The sequence below is a fragment of the Larimichthys crocea genome, chromosome I, assembly GCF_000972845.2.
Source record: "Larimichthys crocea isolate SSNF chromosome I, L_crocea_2.0, whole genome shotgun sequence".
In the NCBI taxonomy this organism is placed as follows: domain Eukaryota; kingdom Metazoa; phylum Chordata; class Actinopteri; family Sciaenidae; genus Larimichthys; species Larimichthys crocea.
This window is the reverse complement of record NC_040011.1, coordinates 25,339,543-25,358,910: the sequence shown is the minus strand read 5'-3', so window position 1 is coordinate 25,358,910 and position 19,368 is coordinate 25,339,543. Positions and strand designations below refer to the sequence as shown.

Genomic DNA, 19,368 nt, shown 5'->3' with positions numbered 1-19,368 from the left:
GTAGGTTTGTAATATTGCCACCTATAGGCAAAGAATATAACAACTGGTGCAATATAATTTTGAGTTTTCTTTTGACTTTCCATCCAGGACTCCAGAGACAAAATTGTTGAAATTACTATATTGCTCTTGTCCTGGTAGCTCAGTTTAATAGGGTCCATTCAAAGTAAAGTTGTTGTGTCCTGGATTTGAAGCTGACCTGGGTCATTTGTTGCCTTTCATCATCTCATTTTTTCCTCTTGGTGGTGTAAACCATCACAGTGAAAATGCCACAGTAAAAAAGTTTAAAAATAAAGCCGGGCACTGGTCCAAAAGTGGCATTACGGGAGATCAATACGATTTTGAAATAAATTCTAAATTACATCTGTAGCCGACCATGTTGCTGCCACTGAGCACTGGGTTACAATTTCATAAATATAAAAAGGACAAACTGTCAGGCAGCTCCATTCACCATCAACTCATCTGTAATGCTACAGGGATGAGTAGGTCATCGAGGCATCTAAATCACAGTTGTTTCATCTACAGTAATAGTGCAACAAATCCTAAGGGCTCAAAGAATGTTATAGCCACACAAAAACACTGTCCTCTACACCCATTTGACATCAAATACAGCTATAGTTGCAAACAGCAGCCTTGCCTACACTTATGTTTCCAACATCACATATATCATCCATCCATCCATCCATCCATCCATCCATCCATCCATCTATAAAAAGTTTTCCTTTCCTTTCCTTTCCTTTCCATGTGTGATTGTAAGCTGAATCTTTGTATTTTGGACTGTGTTGTATTTATAGACAAAACAATGAATGAATTAAGATGAATTAATAATAAAAAAACAATTATTTGCAGCCCACTTTTCAGATTTTCCATGCAAAACCTGTGATGAACTTACAAAATATATTGTATTCCTATAGATTACACTATGCAACCGTGTATAAAGTACTTGGAATTGGCTCCATCTCTACCTGCAACAACAAAAAAATGGCTTGGCATCAAAAATGATAATCCAATAATATATCATGTCTAATAATAAACACTTCCAAAACAGCCAACATTTAGTTTTACATCTGAATACTTTACTTCTTTTAATCCAGTGTGGTTTAAAAACAGTAAACTGTTAGTGAAATAAATGTATAGTGTATGTCAAGGGATGCTGGCTGTGGATTTTCAATTTAGTTTAGAGAATTGAAGAGATACTGCCTCAAACACCTAAGCACTTATAAATGTACAATGAAATGATACTTAATTATAAATAAACACTGAAGGGTTGCACACACTAAATAACGAGAACATGATTAGACACAGAATAGTTCTATGAGACCATTACAGATGTTTAATTTATTCAACAGTAAACTAGATGAATGGTTATTTAGAGACTAGCCTGGGATGGATTCGATAACGAGAGCTATGTTCATGAAGGAGAGCTTTGACAATTATAAAAATGGGCAAGGAAGATTTCAGTGCTAAAGTACTTGAGAGAAGATGTGCAACAATTTTCAGTATCAACTCGACACATTTAAGTCATTATTTAATCAAGTTCTGTGATTCCAGCTTCTCAAATGTGAATATTTGGTGTTTATCAGAGCCTTCTATATGAGTAAACTGAACATTTTGAGGTGTATGGCCATTTGGTTAAAAAAAAAGAAGCTATTTAAACATGTCATCTTGGACTATGGGAAACTGTGAAGGACATTTTTTCCCCTCACATTTTACATTCTAAACAATTAATCAAGGAATAAATCTGCCAACTACTTCATGATTCTGAAAATAATCATTAGTTGCAGCCTTTACTTGGGAACATTTTCAATGCTGTCACAGTAGTAAAAGCCAATATACTGTACTGTTCACTTCGTGAGAGAGAGGAAGAATAGCTTTTCCTTGACTCTGTAAAAACTTCAGAAATTTAGAGAGCACAAGGGTCCTTTTAAAGAACAACAATAGAAACCTTGGACTGGGTTCACCCACACATGGCCACACATCTGTCTGATCCTTTTTCGCCGTGCTTGTCTGAGTCTAGATTCTCTCTCATGTTAGAGAACTGAAATTCACAAATATCTTCCTGCTAACACCTCATCCTTGTACAGTACCATGCATGAATGGACATGGACACACACATACCCACGGAGTTGGCCTCTAAGGTTATTGTAAAATTCTCCTTCCTTCCACCTCTATTTCTTCTCCATTATGTCCTTTTGATGTTAAACAATCTATTTCCTGGAGGTTTGTTCAAAGTAATTACATTTGGAGCTGCCTATCAATCAGGAGGTGCAGGGAGGAATTAGAAAAAAGAAAAGAAAAAAGAAGACGTCCAATTGTACGAAGCTCCTGGCAATTCTATTAATGTCATCCTCCTCTCCCATTGCCGTCTTTCTCCTCTTTGATTTCCAGGGTAAACGTCCCTTCTAGCAGTCAGTGGTGGGTGGGGGGATGGAGGGGTACATACAGTAGGCGGTTGCTATGAGGCATGCTGGATAATATTCTCTAATGAGGCGAGCTAGCCACGCCACCTGGAACTCTACCAGCGGATGAAATCTGCCTCTCTCAATCTCTGCCAGGAGTCACCCTCTTTGCATTTTCATATGATCATCTCCAACTTCATTTCTCTTACAGGAACATTTCTCACGCCTGTGACCTGCAGTACATAAATTCCTCCTCCCTGTTATGTTATTCCATCTCCTTATTCCATTAAATCTAAATAAGAAATTGTGTCCTTGTGTTGGCTTCCAAAATCTATCTTCTTTATCTGACACCCCAGTAGTCAAATTTCTATAACAAATCTAGCTTTTAACAATATCTAGCCAACAATCTAATATAGCTGCCATGGATAGGAGGAACTGTCAGAAAGTCCCATTTCTGTAGCCCTGCTATATATTATTTTATTTCACCCAAGATATACTGTGTATCCAAAGTATATCCACTCTGTCCGCCTACATGCAGCCAAAAACCTCTGGCATCGTACCAGTGCAGCTCCTGAGCACTCAGCAGAAAGGGACACGACATTCAGTCCAAGGATTGGAAAGCGCTTACGGCAAAGGAATGACTGTCAGCTAATGTATCTCCTGATGTTAATCCAGGTGAGCTAATGTGTGAAAATGAGAGGACCCTGATTTATATCTGGCAGGTGTCCTGTGCCCTCTAAATTCATGAGGAACACTGTTTGGATGTTTGGTTATGAGGCATGACACAAAGTTTGAATATATTCCACTGTTTCCGTCTGTGTGTATATGTGTGTGTATTTGTGTATAGTGTTGAAGGGTGTGTGGCAACCGTGGGGAAAGGGATGAGAAAGAGTGGGATGCAGCAGACAAAGGAGTGGTTGTTTATTCAGGGTAAAGTCGTTTGTCCCCGGAGCCTGCTTATCTATTCTCCAGGGTGAGTTTGTGTGTGTGTGTGTCTGTGTGTATTCATGCACAAGAATGTACATCTAAATTAATTCTGATAACCTTGCAAATGCATGGGTGTAAAAAGCTAAATGTTTTCCTTTTGGTGGAGTGTGTGTGTGTGTGGGGCCACTCAGCATCTTTTGTTAGTTCCACACATTTTGCTTTTGTCCAATGAGAGCAGCTTTGAGTCAAAATGTGAGAGAACCAAAATTGCTAATCAAACTAATCAGTCCTGTGAGAACAGACATTATTATGATTATTAGAGGAGCTGATTACAAATTCCTACGATGTTTGTGGGGACTGGGTTGCTGGCCAGTTATTGGTTAGGCAAAATATACTTAGCATTCAAGGTCAAATAAACACAAAATTAGGCAGCCTGGGAACAGAAAAACAGGCATCACTGTTACTTTGCAGCCTAACAGAGAAGTGGTTTGGCATTCAAGGCTCTTGGGAGTTAGTATAGCATCGGTTTGAATGGTCAAGATGGTCAAAAAGATACAAAAGAAAGAAGAAAACTCATTTCGCAACTCATATCCACACTGAGGCCATAACCCGTGATGGCGACCTTTAGAGCACTTCTCTGAACAAACATGAAGAAGATATTGATTCATTTTAGGGCGTCACAAGTCACAATGGTTGGAGACCTCCTTTCTATGAAAGCCAAAATTATTGAGGGACTGGTTTAATGTGCAAAAACAGTGATACAATACATTTTGTCAAGTGCCTTGTGTAATAAAAACCATCTTGGGAGGTCTGAATTTTGGAAGTAATATAAAGCAGAAACTCTATAGCATCCCATCTGGTTTTACTTATAGTCTGGACATGCTAGAGAGAACACTGAAGAAGGTTGAGAAAAAACATGGTGAGCGCTCCTGGAAAAGGATAAACTCTCCGTCTTTGTCAAATGTCAAAGATGTTGAAACCAGATGTTGATTCCTGCTGTTAATGTTGCATTTTTTGCTCCGTTCTCACAGTTCACACTATATGTGCCATATTACTCACCAGGTTATGGGCTTGCTAACCAGAAGGCATGTCTTATCAATGTAAAGTTCAAGACGTAAGACACATTTTGAACATCTGTAGAGCCATTTGGTTTGTCCTCGTGGTTAGGCCAAGCATTAGCCCCAGAGATTTATGTAATCAGCGATGTTGCTATTGGTGACATTCACTTGAAAAGACTGACTTGAGACCAGACAGTCATACTTCTTAGTTACAAAAAAAAACTAATTCTTAGTGTTTCTAAAAACCTGGATGGCTCACTATGACTTTCTCTGACTAGAGGGAAACCCCTGCTGTCAGCTTCTGTCTATTTGAAATATGGTGAAGTTAAACAGAGGTTTCTACTTACTACATCTTCATCTTGGGGTTTTACCACAACTGCTCCTCTATGTTCCTATTGGGTCAATGTAAAATCGACTACACACAGTCTGCAGAATGGCACTAATCACTAAAACTGACACTGATAATGCGCACTAGGATCATAACAATAAGAACTAGAAGATCAAACTGTAGCTGCAGCTATTATGAGGGCAGAAACGCTATCAATCCAATACACTGCTCCTCCAGAGATACGCCAGATGCATGTGAAGAACGGACATTGTACTAGTATAAGATCTAGTAAATTAGAGTTGTTTTAGATCTCTGCTAAGTTTTTTTTGGGAAAATAGTCGCTGAAAACATGTGAAAAAACTTTGAACGATATATTACTGAAATGTGGAGTTAGAGGTTAGAACAGTTTTTCACCAGTTTTCAGTCCAGGATTTTTTGGGAGGTCCTAAAGGGTGGCTCCATGACACACTGAGGCCAACCTAAACACCCCTAGCAGAGAGATAGAGATTAATTCATCTCGTCCACGGTGTTTTAAAGTTAGTCATGTAATTTTCTGAACTCATCTGACACGTTTCAATCGTTTCAAAATTGCTGCTTAACTGCTCCCATTAGTGGATGTGGCTTCAGCACATTAAGCAGACAAGCCCCCACAGTCCTGGAGCTGAGAATACTGTTCATTTTTACCTGATTTTGATACCTAATTCATAAACTGTCGATATTTTTAATAATTCAAATTTGACTAGGTGGTTACTTTTTTCTTTGGTCCGACAAACACAGAACACATATTTATTCTTGCTGCCTGAGGAGGTTGGATTTTCTACTTATATTCCCTCTCCTCTGGTTCCACACAAATTTGCCTCAAACGGCTTCACAATCTATCCAAAAGCCAACACCCTCTATCATTAGATCCTTTACTCAGATAAAGACAAAATCCTTTACCAAGAAAAGGTGTGGGAGTAAAAGCGATAGATCAGGGAAGCCTCCTCCATAACAATCATGCAACAGATGTCATATATGAAGAATGGACAGAAGTATGTAGCAATGGTAAAAGTATGATACGGAGAAACAGAATGCCAATACTATTATGCACAGACATAAATGAACAATATGGATTAGAGATACACAGTGCAGACATTTGACTCCTGTCTATGGCCTGAATCCAATCTCTCCCTCTATCCAAACACTTCACTAAGACAACCGTGTAACAATAACTTTCAAAACATACTACAACCACTGCCCAGTCCATCTATACAAATAAAACTGCCATCAATGGAGACATGCACCAAGTTTTGTGAGGCTGCACAGTGTTGAAGGCTCTGACCACAATGGTGTGTTTATCCAGCTGTCTGTCTGAATAAATCCACTTGGCTGGAAGCAGGGAAAGACTTGGTGGTGAAGAAATACATTTCAGGCTCACGGTAGATGAAACAAAGGCAAAGTTTAATGTGTAATGAAAGCACATCGGCACAGGCAGTCTCTTGTAATAAATGAGCTTTAAAGTGACACATAAAAACCCGCTTAAACCAACATGCAGGAAACATGACCACTTGTAGGCGTTTGCAAACACAGGGAAATGACAAGAAGAGTGACAGTGAACTCCCCAGTTGTGTAGAGGTGAAACAAAACAGAGACAGAGATGATGTTCAGCCATGAAAAGGAATCAATAACTAATCCACCTGGATTCCTTCAAAAGACACAAGGAGCTCTGGTAACGAGTACAGCATGACACTATAAGACCGTGTGTCACATCGTGAAAAGTAGAGGTTTGTGCTCACAGATATCAAAAATGATTTTGAGGAAACTGGACTGGACTGTAGCAAGAATAACAAAGCAAAGAGCAATGCAGGTGCCGTATTAAGGCCAAAGTCCATCCCGTACAGGACTGAAAAGCTTATAAAAGCTGAATTTAAAAAATATTGGGGCTTTGTTAGTGGCTAACCTTAAGTTTCTTTTTCCTCATTATCTGTTGTAAACTGAGAAAAGCAAGCAAGTGGAGAGTGCTTAAGTGGATCTCTTCCCACTTACATTTTTCTCCCGGGGTTCAACAAGTAAAGTTCTTTTGGCTTGTGTGAAGTAAAAAATGCATGGGTGGATAATAAAGACCTGTAAGAAACATATGTAAAATTCATTTAGAGTCTAGGGAGATTATAGAACAGCAGCACATTTCTGAAATTTTACATGTCGTCGGTATTTTTACTGTTCATGTGGGAGAAAAAAACAAGTCCTGACTTTTTTATTGTTATTGACATATTATGTAATTACTTGTCAATGGTTGGACTGGTGACTGGCTTCACATTCAGGTTACTGTTATGTACTGTTTAAGCCTAGACTTGAGTGTGACTCAGTGCAGTCTAAGCGTGAAAGTGTAAAGGAGCTCAGTGTTGTGCAGAGCAAACGAACAGCATGTATTCTGATGTGGGTTATAGTGGCTGACTCAGCTCTAATGAGATATAAATGAGATGGTGGTTAATTTAGACTGGTGAGGGAGTGGGGGAGGAATAGGAAAGGAGTATGGAAGGAAGACGATAGAATGGTAGGGAAACACCAGCTGTTATTCCAGGTGATTCACGAACGGAGACACAGCTGTCCTCTTAACCCCGGTCTCCTCCCTCTCCATCAATGCTTATGGTACCTGATGCATTTGAGTCTTCAAGGCCCTGCACACCCATGGTAAACCCACACAGGACAGTTTAATTATTTTGCCTGATTAGAGCTCCTCTAAGGTTTGTGTGGGTGTGTAAAGACCGTGCTTGACTCACTTTTTAGCACGTTTGGACGCGCAGGTCCACGGGATCAACCTCTTTCAAGTCACGTCAGACAAACCGTAATCAGCAGTTTCGGATTTGTGAATAGCGTTCACGTCAACATTCAAGTTGTGACAGATGTATCGCAAGCATATTAATCATAAACGGTTTCCAGTTGTCAATCCCATATGGCATGAACGATGCATAAGCAGATAAGTAAACGGACCTAAGTGTGTGTTCAGGGCCTTTAAATTTTTATCTTACAGCAGACATGTTGACATGTCATAGCAGGAAAAGTACAGGAGTAATTGATAACATTAAAACCAACTGCAGTCTAGTTACATGAGCTAGTTCCAGGGTCTTGGTATTGGGCATGCAGGCTCACTAGCATGGCTTACTGAGAGACTAGATGAAACTTGAGGCATTGTTAACAAAATTGGTTTGACCTGCGCTTTTCCTGCTATGACAAGTCAAGATGTCTGCTGTGACAAGGTATACTACTCAGTTTTCCTTCCCATTACACAAAATCAGTCCAAAACCAACTAGTATGCACCTGGTTTTAAGTATGACTGTGGGTAAAAAACTGGCAGAGGGTCTGACCTTTCTTTCACCGAACCTTTGAGGTGTCAAACACAAGTGCAGATAATAACATCACTAATACGTGCATTCCATTCATATGTGTCAGTTTGAGGGCTTTGACGTTGCTGCATCACTGGCATGGTTTTATATCACACTTCAAATCATTAATGCTATTAGTTACACTTCTGTTTTTCCTGCACTTAAAATGTCTGCTGCTGTGAAAAGAAAAAAAAAGTTCAAGAGGACACACACACACAGACACACAGACACACACACACACACACACACACACACACACACTCTTGTGTGTCCAGCATTCAGTCATCATCTCTAACATTATGTTGTGTTCCTGTGGTTTCCCTTCATGAGATGATACCTCCACAGCTTGTCTCTTCCTTCTCACTCCTCAGTAGAAAGGCTTTTGTTTATCATATTTGAAATATGCCAGGCCTGGGTGTGTATGTGTGCTTCCCCTAATATTTCTTGAGGAGTGCATTTGGAAGACGTCTCCAAGTGCATACACACATGCATCTACACACACGCACACAGACACACAAGCTTGGCATATTTCAAATATGAAAGTGCATTTCGGCTAAGAAGTGGGAAGTGATTTATAAAAGGCTTTAGGGAAAGGTTTTCTACAGGAGAGAGAAAAGACATGGCAGAATAACTCTTCAGAGATGGAGAGTGGGAGGGTGCTGTTGAACCTAATGTTATACTGTAGATAGCAGAGCTGAATATTATCACGCTAGATATAACAGTTCAGTTTTTGATGTGGTCATAAAACAGCAGAGATAATCAAATGAATTAAATTTAATTGTTTTAATCCCCATAATCTACTGTTACTCGACTGTCAAACAGATGCTATTAAACTAACGGCAACAGACTTTTTTGCTGCGGTCCAGGTTTCTAGTTGTTGTCTGACTGTCTGATTGATATGCAACTGAAAAGATAATGCATAGTGAATATCCAGTGAGACATCAGGCTACATTTTGAGGGTAAACATTATATTTGATAACCCATTAGACAACAGCTAATGTCAGCATTCAACCACTTCCTAGCTAATATTACCATTTGATAGTGTTACGTGATACGATAGGAAAGGTGTAAATCAATTTTGAAATATCAAAGCACATCTTGGACACATTTTTTCAAGCCTGGAAGTAAAACGCATGGGATGTAATCAAGCTTGCGATGTAACGTTAGCCGACCTGTCGTCACCTGAAGTCAGAAATCTCTCAAGACACAAATACAAAGCTGTATTGCTAGCACTTTAGCAATGTGTTTTGTGTGGCATAAAGAGGAATATGAAATATCGTATTGTGTAACACTATCAATCAGTAACGTTATCTAGGAAGGTGTAGCTGCTGTCTAATAATAGCTAATGGTTTACTAAATGTTATTTCACCTTGAAATGTAATGTAGCCCAATGCGCCTCCAGATTTTCACTGTCCTTTGTCTTTTCACTTGCTGATCAATCAAGAATCGTTGAAATGATTAAACAATTTGTCAGATTCCCTACTAAGTATCACCAGAAAGATATTCAGTGATTTGACTTGAATAACTTAAGACAGTGTTACAGGTTAAAACAAAACCTGCTGCTCTGTCAAACAAAGCTTGCCTTTCTGTGCATGCCATCCTAAGACTGCTTACAGGATTGTAACTTGGTGACTCAGCTCATCCTGTTTATTCCAACAAACGTATTTTAAATAGTCGACACTCTTGAACACTAGTGCATTCAAAGACAACATTCCTAATCAACAAACCTACCACTTAACAAATCAAGAGGGAACAAACCGTGCCCTAAACAATTACAAAAAGTCAGTCTTTAAACACAGATCTAACCTGGAAACTTGTTGACTGAGGTTTTGATTGATTTTCTACATTGACAAAGGAAAGATAATTACAGTAACAAATGTTAAATCTGCATTTGATGCTTCTAGAAAGAGGTAAAATTGCAATTGCAACAAAAATACATGATCATTGCTATTGGGCAACCAGAATTACATAATACTGAATAAATGACAAAATCCTGACATCACATTTCCAATAACAACACCACAGTACCGTATCTTTGCCAGTGGAATACTGAGACTTTAAACACAAAGTGTCTGTGGTCGGGTGTTGTCTGGTTGTTTGTGTGCTACCTGGCATGAGTTGCTGTCCAGTCATTCCAATAGGAGGCATCCCCAGGTTGTTCATGGCTGTTGCCCAGGCGTTGGGGTCTGACATGGGCATTGTCATCGAATTGGAGTCCATTGTCATGTTACAAATCCCTTCTGCAGGAAAAAAAAAAATACAAGGGACAAAAAAAAAAAAGAATCAGTATCATTTCTGTGACCTCGAAATCATCATGATGTGAGGTCATTCATTTTACAGGAAAGACTGAGGTAGGAGATTGTTTCCAACAGCGTGGGATACCATTATCACCAGCCGAATTGTATGTTCTGCCTGAAAGAGAGAAAGGAGAAGGGAGGCCACTGTGACCCTGCGGTCGTTCTGACACCATAGTGATTTCAACAACCCTGTCTTTTAGAATCTATTCATCCTAATGTTGGTCAGTTGCTGCACTGAGGCTTTAACCTCTTGGTTCTTTCTGTCTCAATGACCTGTACTGAGAGTCAACTGGAAATATTGCTGTAGGACTGATAAATAAACTATAACACCAATGTAGCATCTTGGTCGTTTAGATAGAAGCAGATTTAAAAGAGAGAAATAAATTCATATAACTACAGAGTAAGTACACCAATGAGTACTCTACTGAAAGATCAGAGGTTTTGTTTGCAAGCCAGAGTAAGAAAATAATACAGCGTTAAACAAGATTATCATGGCACTGAGCACAAATCCTGATGCTATCAGCCATTTGCCAGGCGCTCTGCTACTAAACCTTGGAAAAACTCACAACTCCAGACTTGTAGCTTTCTGCCAAGACTTGCATAATAAAGCAAACACATTTAGATCCCCAAAATAAAAACACTGAAGTTAAGTCAACATGAACACATCGTACATCCACCAGCGGCTCATTCTTCCCATCTGCAGTCTATTTCACAGCTCTAAATGCTCTTTAATTCTCTCCTCTGCTCGACCCCTTTCTCTCTGACAGACCTGTAAATTGCTGTGCCTGCTGGCTGAGCCAAGCTGCCCTCTTCTCTCCTGATGCCAAAGCCAACACTACTGTTAATAATGAGAAGAGCTGCACCCTGCACACACTTCACACCTCAGAAGGTCTGTGGCAGAGCCCACTGTGGAGGCAACACTCTGCTCTCTGTGTGCGTCTGTGTGCACAACAACCACTATACTGGTATTCCTGGTGTTCAGACACAGCTGGCAACGTGTAATAATGTTATTTGCCTTTTTGCTTCCCTCCCCAAGCTACTAATTTTCATGGCTGTCTGCTGTCACCGCCATAGAGAGGGCTGATAAAACCGCCTGTGTCTGTGTGTCGCTGTGATAATGCTGCTGACGAGGGCTTCACAGGCTTGTTAACTAACACAACCCCATTAACTGGGGACACTTTCGAGGACTTAAAATGAAGGAGGAGAGTGGTGGGGATATTGTTTTATAGCAGTTTTTATTACAGTTTACAGTACATTAACTGCCACCACTGCAATGGTTGATGGATACACACACTCAGAGTTTGACATTTGATGTCCTCACTTTAACTGATTACTCTTGCTTTGATAATATAAATAGCGATAATTAGAGCTGGGCAAAACCTCAATATGTTGTTCATATCATGATACAGATGGTATGAGATTTAGTATTATTAGTATAGTGACATATCCTAAACCTTCAACCTTTCATATCTTTAACGATGCAATAGAGCGGGGTTCCTAGTTAAAATCAAGAGTGAATCATTCAACTTATTTTTGTTATAATCACATGACAAATGATGTTAAAAGTGTTTCTTAAAGCACCAGTTGCGATGCAGGTTCTATACTTACACACAGACACTGAGGTATCTGTTTTAAAATATCACAATCAGGCCTGAATTATTTTTTTATTATTGCATAGTCTTTTGGTAATTTTTGTTTGAAAATTTCTTTCAAAATGTCAAACAACAGTGAAAACAGCCCAAAACAACATTGTCAAAATTGTTTGTTTTATCCAATCAACAGTCCAAACACAAAGATAGAGTTTACAATGATTCGAAACACAGAGGAGCATAAAGACCTTCGGTTTGCCAAGCTTGAACCAGCAAACGTGGCTGTTGTGCGAGATAGAAAGCCAAAAACTCCTTTTTTTAAAAAGTTTTCTTTCAGTATCACCAGTGTTATAACTCCCATCTAGTTGTTATATCTATAAATTATTTCTCAGTCCAATTTCAAGAAATCTACTGAATCGGGATATGTTTTTTTTAATAGTGATATAAATGTACATTTTACACGTATGATTTGATATTTCATATACCCTACTATGACATCCTTTATCCATACACTATTACTGGCCAATAATTCCTATATGTTAAAAATCCATCTCAGTCCTCCCGTCTAATCTACTGAATTCTGAGTGAAAACTAGAGTTGAGCCGGATACTGAAATGAGTATCCGGTACGGATAAAGCACTTTTGCCGAGTACGGGTATTATACGAGTAATACGAGTCAATATGAGTCAATATCTGTGCTCAGATTGAATGAAAATCCTCATTGGGTAGCTGACTGTGTCTGCGCTAGTCAGAGCGCCCCTCTCCTACACACATACAGATGTATTGTGTTGCTGTGTCCCGCTGTGCTCACTCACACACAGAACAGCTCTCTGTCTCTTCCTCGGTCACTCAGGTTCGTGGGTCTTTTCCGTTAACGTTTAGGGTTTCTTCAGCATCAGGTTTGCTTTAACTTTCGTTTGTACTTATTAACCAGTAAAGTTCTGGTAAACGTGGGTTCGTTCAGACGTCGTGCTTGGTAGAATGCGACTCGCGTCTCTGCCTGTCAGACACTCTCTCTCTCTGCTGGTCGTCAGAGTTTTGGTTTTTTTTAAACCGTCAACTGGCTCTAACCAGTTTTTTGGACTTTGTAGTAGTGGTATAAATAATACTACAAATTAAGACACACACAAACACAAAAGTTATGTTGAGTATATAAACTCTTGTTCATTACATTTTACTTCATAATTGCAACCGCATGTGTTGTATTCATTGTTTGCTATCTTGGTCAAAACCCTTGATCTGAAGCTCAATGCTGATGCTGTCCTGTAAATAGTTTTCTAATCAGCAATAAATATAACAAATTTCTGATCAACCCATATCAATTCCATGCTTAAAATAACATACCGGTTAAAGTCCTCATTTCAAGACAACCCGACCCACTTTTGGGTCGAATCCCACTCACTTCTGGGTTAGGCCCCGCCCACTCCGAGTACGGATATGGATACAGATAATTCATAAGGTTAACAGATACAGATACAGATAATGCTGTACTCACTCATACCTAGTGAAAAACACAGCAAAACATTGCCTTTGATGGGAAATCATTTGAGGTCAATGGATTTCCAAAGACATTAAAGCAGAATTAATTTCTGTTCTTTGCTGAAGGACAAACTTGTTATTGATTGTAAGGTTCATATTGAAATCTTTGTGCATGTGAGTGGTAGGATCATTTACATTAAAGTGTATAATAAGTGCCAGGTCAAGTGTAACCTCTCTACACAGTAGCCTTCTGACCCTGTTGACAATAATCTGCATTTAAGTCATACATCATTGACTTCATCTGTTGGCCCATTATGTGCATTAAATCACTTTCTTTCATCGCACTAAACTGTTTTCTTTTTTCTGTTGCCCATGCTGCATTGACTCAAATGCTTTATGCTGTCTTGTGTTTTTCCAACACACACATACTCTTTCCTCCATGAATCAATTATTCTTTTTAGACTTGCAGCTCGGTGCGTCAATCACTGAGGGCTTTTGATTTTGGCATGGCAAAAGTGACCTTGAGGGCAGAAGTCAGTCCTGGCTCCCCTTAAAGCAACCAACCTACAACATTACATCAATATATGAAGCTGAGGGAGGAATAGCAAACAGCTGCTACAAAAAAAAAATACAAAAAATAATAAAAAATAATAATATACACAACACATGAGTTAACCTTGCCAGAAAGGAGGGACAGGAGCCAGGGACAATACTGCCAGTGAGGGAATTAATGTTGGTAAATATTTTTAAGTTGAAACATGGATTACACCACTTTGCTATGCTGTTTTGAAGCCAATCTTTTACATAAAATGAAAAGTACCTATTTGAATCCCTGCAGTTTAATTGTTTATTCCAAGATCAGATGATCAGAGTTAGCAAAAAATAAATATATAAACAATAAAACAAATTATTTTCAGCTCTTGGCTCAATTTAGCTTCAACTCCTAAAAATGCCACATCTAATTATATGAACTGAACAATCTAATCATGTGCAGCTAAGACCTCATGACACAGGGATCCAAATGTAGACCTCTGTAGCGCCAAGCTTAATACACATAAATCAGGTTAAGCCCGGACAGATTTAAGTAGAGCTACAGGTGGAGGTTACTTTTATCTCTTCTCACTGGATGTCAACATGTCCAAATGTGGTGGTACCACATACCAAGAGACTTACAGGGTTAGGGTTAATATTAAACAGAAATGATAACAGTCCAAGAACGCTTTCTAAAGCTGAAATGGTAAGTTGATTCATAAATTAGTCTGTTAGAAACTTCACAACTATTTTGACCATTCAGTAGTTGAAGTCATTTTTAAAGGGAATTTGAACTTTTGCTTGGACAAAACGAGCAATTTAGAAATGCCAACTTAATTTTCTGGAAATGATGACATAATTTATAATCTTTTGACATTTTATGTACCAAGTGAGTATTCAAATCATTAAGCTAATCACCAATAAATGCCAGAAAACACTAAGGGAATTCTAATGCAACCATGACCATAATCCAAAAAGAAAAATATACTAAAAAGTAACAAATACTAATCAAAATGCTGTTAAAAGACCCCCAGTGTGCAACACACTACACCGGTCTCACCAGGATACATGCGTGGATGTCACCCATGGTGATCTTAGCAATTGTAATTTTGATTCCACCTCAACTCATAGCTTTCCTGATACTCATTCTCTGCGGGCTGTGACCAGCATTTAGCTTCCCTAAAAGGTCCCCCAGGAGGCAGATAGGAAATTAGGTCATTTAAAGGCCCATTGGCCGTAAGTCCCAACAGCAGGCAGAGAGACGCTAGGGGCCATTTAGTCTAAAATGCACATGGTTTTAACAGCTAACTACAGGTTTATTACAGCCCAGAGAGAGCAAATTCAAGAGGCAGCTAAATAGATGAGGGCTGGACAGAGAAAGAAAGGAAAGGTCACTTTTAATAGACAGATGTGATGCTGACAAGACAAAATGACATAAATGACATGGAATAAGAGGAAAGTAAAAAATGGAAGCTGCCTGAAATTGAACCTCGAACATTGCAGTGATGAATAAAGCACAGAGGCCTGATGATAGTCATTACCACAAAAAACCTACAATTAGTGTATAATATAATGTCATCACAGAACACAAAGTGGTTGAGCAGACAGATGAGCATAATTAAGTTTCAATACATGTCCTCCAAGCAGAGTAAAGAATAAAACTCCAAATAATTGCTGCTGCCCAGTTTGATTCTTTGGTCTGAGATGCGATATTGGAAGAGATGTCTGCCATTTTCCATCTGGAGGGATGTATGAAGTGTCCATACTTATGCATGGAAGCACATAGAAAAATTGCCTCCGGTGCACAATTGCTCTCTGAAAGCAGATGCCTCTTTGACCTTAATCTTCTCCTCAATGCAGGTCTGTATGTTTGTCTCTGTGTGTGTGTGTGTTTCTGAATACAGACACGTGGGTCAAAAGAGCACCTTCAGGGTCATTTAAAAAAATATGTGTCATTACGGTGTGAGGAGAAGCAAAGAACGTGTAGATGAAGGTGTCTGTGTTAGTAAAAAACCTTGTTTAGAGCACAATTTGTACAAGAAGAAAATGAAGAAATGTGCTCATGAGGATCCCCATTTTATTTTCCAATCACTTAGTGTACGTGCCTAACATACACAAGGATACACACTCATCCCCACACACACACACATACACAGGGTCTGTTTAATAATGTATCAGTGCCCTTCTCTCCGCTTCTTTGATCTGTTAATTATGATAAAACTGGTAGGGGTCTGGTGATTAGTGATGGCACAGTGAAGAGTGCCCTGAGTGTTATATTACACTCCGTCTCATTTAAGACCAGAGAAGAAAAAGAAGATGTAAGGATGACAGAAGACGCCTGAAGACAGCTTGGTCTCAAATGGGTAAATAAATAAATAAATAAATAAATAAATAAATAAATATATATATGTGTGTGTGTGTGTGTGTGTGTGTGTGTGTGTGTGTGTTTAAAAAAACAAAACACTGGCACCTTCTTCTCTTTCAATCACCTTGATATATTCTGATACATCAGTTTGTTCGTGAACATCCTGAAAAATGGAGCTCCTGCCGAGAAGCATCCATGCGGACCACATGTCACACCTCGCCATGTTCTATGTTGGATGTTGCAGAGAAAAAAACCCCAACATGATTCACACAAAGAGGTGCAAAAATCCAGATGAGACCCACCAACTTCTGACTCAGATTTGAGATAAATTTCTCTCACATTGCATACAGAAAGGTACATGCACAGGGTTAGGTGGTAGCTTACGTTATGCGACGTTTTCCTGCTATGCTGCAACAATGCTGTTGTTTTTGACTGGTTGGTACAGGCTGGCAAAAGGACAATGTACTGTAAAACAATATAAATCATCTACCATCAGACAAACCATTTAGCTCTCTAGTGTCTCCAATTTGCAGCATTGGATATGTCCGAAGCTGCAAATCAATGTGTGAGACTTGTTTAATGTTTATATCAGGTTGTTAGTATGATTTCTTGATTATTGAACTCATTTGCTAGACCACAAAGATACTGACCGAAATACATTGTGTGAAACACGGAGTGTAAACAGAAAATGTCTTTGTTTACCAGAAAATTCCACAGGGTACCTTTAAGTTGATGGGAACCTATTTAAATCCAACAATAAATGGGTTACAGAGGCTTAACAATGTAAAACAAAATGACCTGCCTGTTGAATGACTGTAATGCCATTACTGAAACTACAAGAATGATGGCTTTATATGGTTATGGAAAAGAGTAATTCTATTATCCTCCCAAGCTGGATGAGAGACAACCCCAGGCATTTTCCAGCACAGGGAATTTGAATGGGACAATACCCTGTTCAAAGTCAGTGCTCCTTTAAAAATGTGATCATAATACCAAGTCCCTAAAGACCTGCTGACAAATGAGCTGAACGCAGAGTGAGGTGTCCACTGCAAATAAAGCCATTGGGATTTGATGACTGGGAGTGAATCTATGTTGCCTTTGTGACTAACAGGTGAGCATAGCTTTAATGAAGTGGTGGCAGTGTCAAATAAAATTACTGCTTCCAAAATTGGATCGGAAAAACTAACTTGAACCCAATTCACAGCGGAGGCGACTAAGACTCGAACTCCAGCGATATACTAAAAGGGCAGTCCATATCCAAACCATATTTCAGCCCAATCAGGTGCTCAAAAAAGCTTTAGCGAGTTTTGCTACACTCATGATTAAGTTCGTCAAAGCGCACCAAATCCTACTTGCTCCACAGGACTGAAAATATTCATTCTTTCTGCTCATATGACCCTTATGAACCCTCACCAGACTGTAATCAATTCAATTCTTCACTTGTTCCGCATGATTAATAAAGCCATTCCAGCACATTGAACATATACTTGTGCAGATCAGATGAAGCCATGTCAGTCTTTAACTGATCAATAAAAGCAAAGCTGCTGGCCAAACGCACACCTCATCAAACTGCCAATCACAACAAAGCAACTGACAACAATCAAACAGCAAGCCAAGCACTCATGTTAGCAATCGTGTATGTGCACGGCCTTTGCTTTGCATAAATTCACCCAGAGTCCTGGGTTCAACAAAAGCTTACCCTTATATGCATTCATCCCAGCTAATCATACAGAATGGAAGGGATAGAATAATACTGCTGAGATAATAAACCAACAAATTACAGTGGATTTGCTCAGCAACTACAGCTAAATGCCTGATTATAATTTTCTTAACAAGTTTTAGCGCTTGGTTTGAAAGGGCCAGAAGCTGAAAAAGACTTTTTAATACTGCGTGACTGGACTCCACTATGAAGCAAAGACTGATGCAACACTGGTGCATACCAAGAGCTACAGAGCTATAAACCTTCTAATATGTCTACTGTTTTCTTGGTGGATGAATTTATAGTCTTTTCTAAGCAACGAGAAAATTAAACAGATGTACAGTGGACATTAGCATTTATTTTAGAAGGAAGACTTCCCTATCAGAGTAGTTAGGGTAAACAACTTCAATTTCTGGTGCCTTATCAGGAGCTATTTTTATACAAATGGAGCAGAGGCAAGTGTTTGTGTCAATGTTGTCAAGGAGGAACATCCCTTCCTGGACAGGAGCATGACTCTTCCCTTCCTTATCGGGCTGAGAGAGGTGACAGACAAGAACAGATTACTGTGATATCTGGTGGGGTGGGTGGGTGGGAGACAAAGCACATGAAAGAAGGAAAAAGAAGATAGATCTCAAAGAGAGCTGTAGCGTCACCACATCAATACTTCCAAAGTAATGAAAATAATATGATGCAAGGTCGTCTGTGAAACCTATAATGCAACAAACGGGGCATGCCTGTAAAGTGCCACGTTTGTAAAAACTGGTGTTTGGTGAAGAAATCAATACAGCTGACACAGTGCCTAGTGATGTTTCTGCAAAGCTAACATTTGAACGCCTCACTTAGATGTTGGCGCATTGTGCAAGCAGCAGAGTCTACTGCACTGCTTGGACAATGCAAGTGATCAGGTGGCTGGAGGTGGCAGTCAATAAACTTACTATATGATACTTTGAACTTGTAATTCCAGACATACTGCAGTTAGATTCTGACACATCTGATTGGACAGAATAACAAAAATTCTATGCTCAACTCCGACTGGACCCAAATCCAATTGAAGGGCTGCACAAACAAGACATTGTTTTCAGGTCTACTGCAGAACAACGGATGATTGCCTGTAGCATTCCTGAGACGTAGCAGACAGTGGAAAATATTAGAGCCCGACTAATCTGGGATTTCTGAAAGAAATACTGATTACTGATGTTGGCCAGTATAGCAAATTTTTGAGCTTGAATGAAAACTGATCTTTTCTATGTGTACTGTGCACTGACAACACTATGCAAAAGTACTCAGAAAGCTGCTTTATTAAAAGAAATAACCTTAATAACTAAGGAATATAGAGT

General features: G+C 39.2%; 1 protein-coding gene across 9 annotated transcripts in view; it reads right to left on the bottom strand.

Moving 5' to 3' along the window:
• The window catches only part of LOC104925371 (ecto-NOX disulfide-thiol exchanger 2), a 167,427-nt gene that overhangs the window by 44,238 nt on the left and 103,821 nt on the right, over nt 1–19,368 (bottom strand). For all 9 annotated transcript variants that reach the window (XM_027281191.1, XM_027281184.1, XM_027281182.1 and 6 more), the window contains one exon: nt 10,180–10,311. In XM_027281191.1, the coding sequence (XP_027136992.1) occupies nt 10,180–10,311 (132 nt within the window). The remainder of the gene's footprint in view (nt 1–10,179; nt 10,312–19,368) is intronic.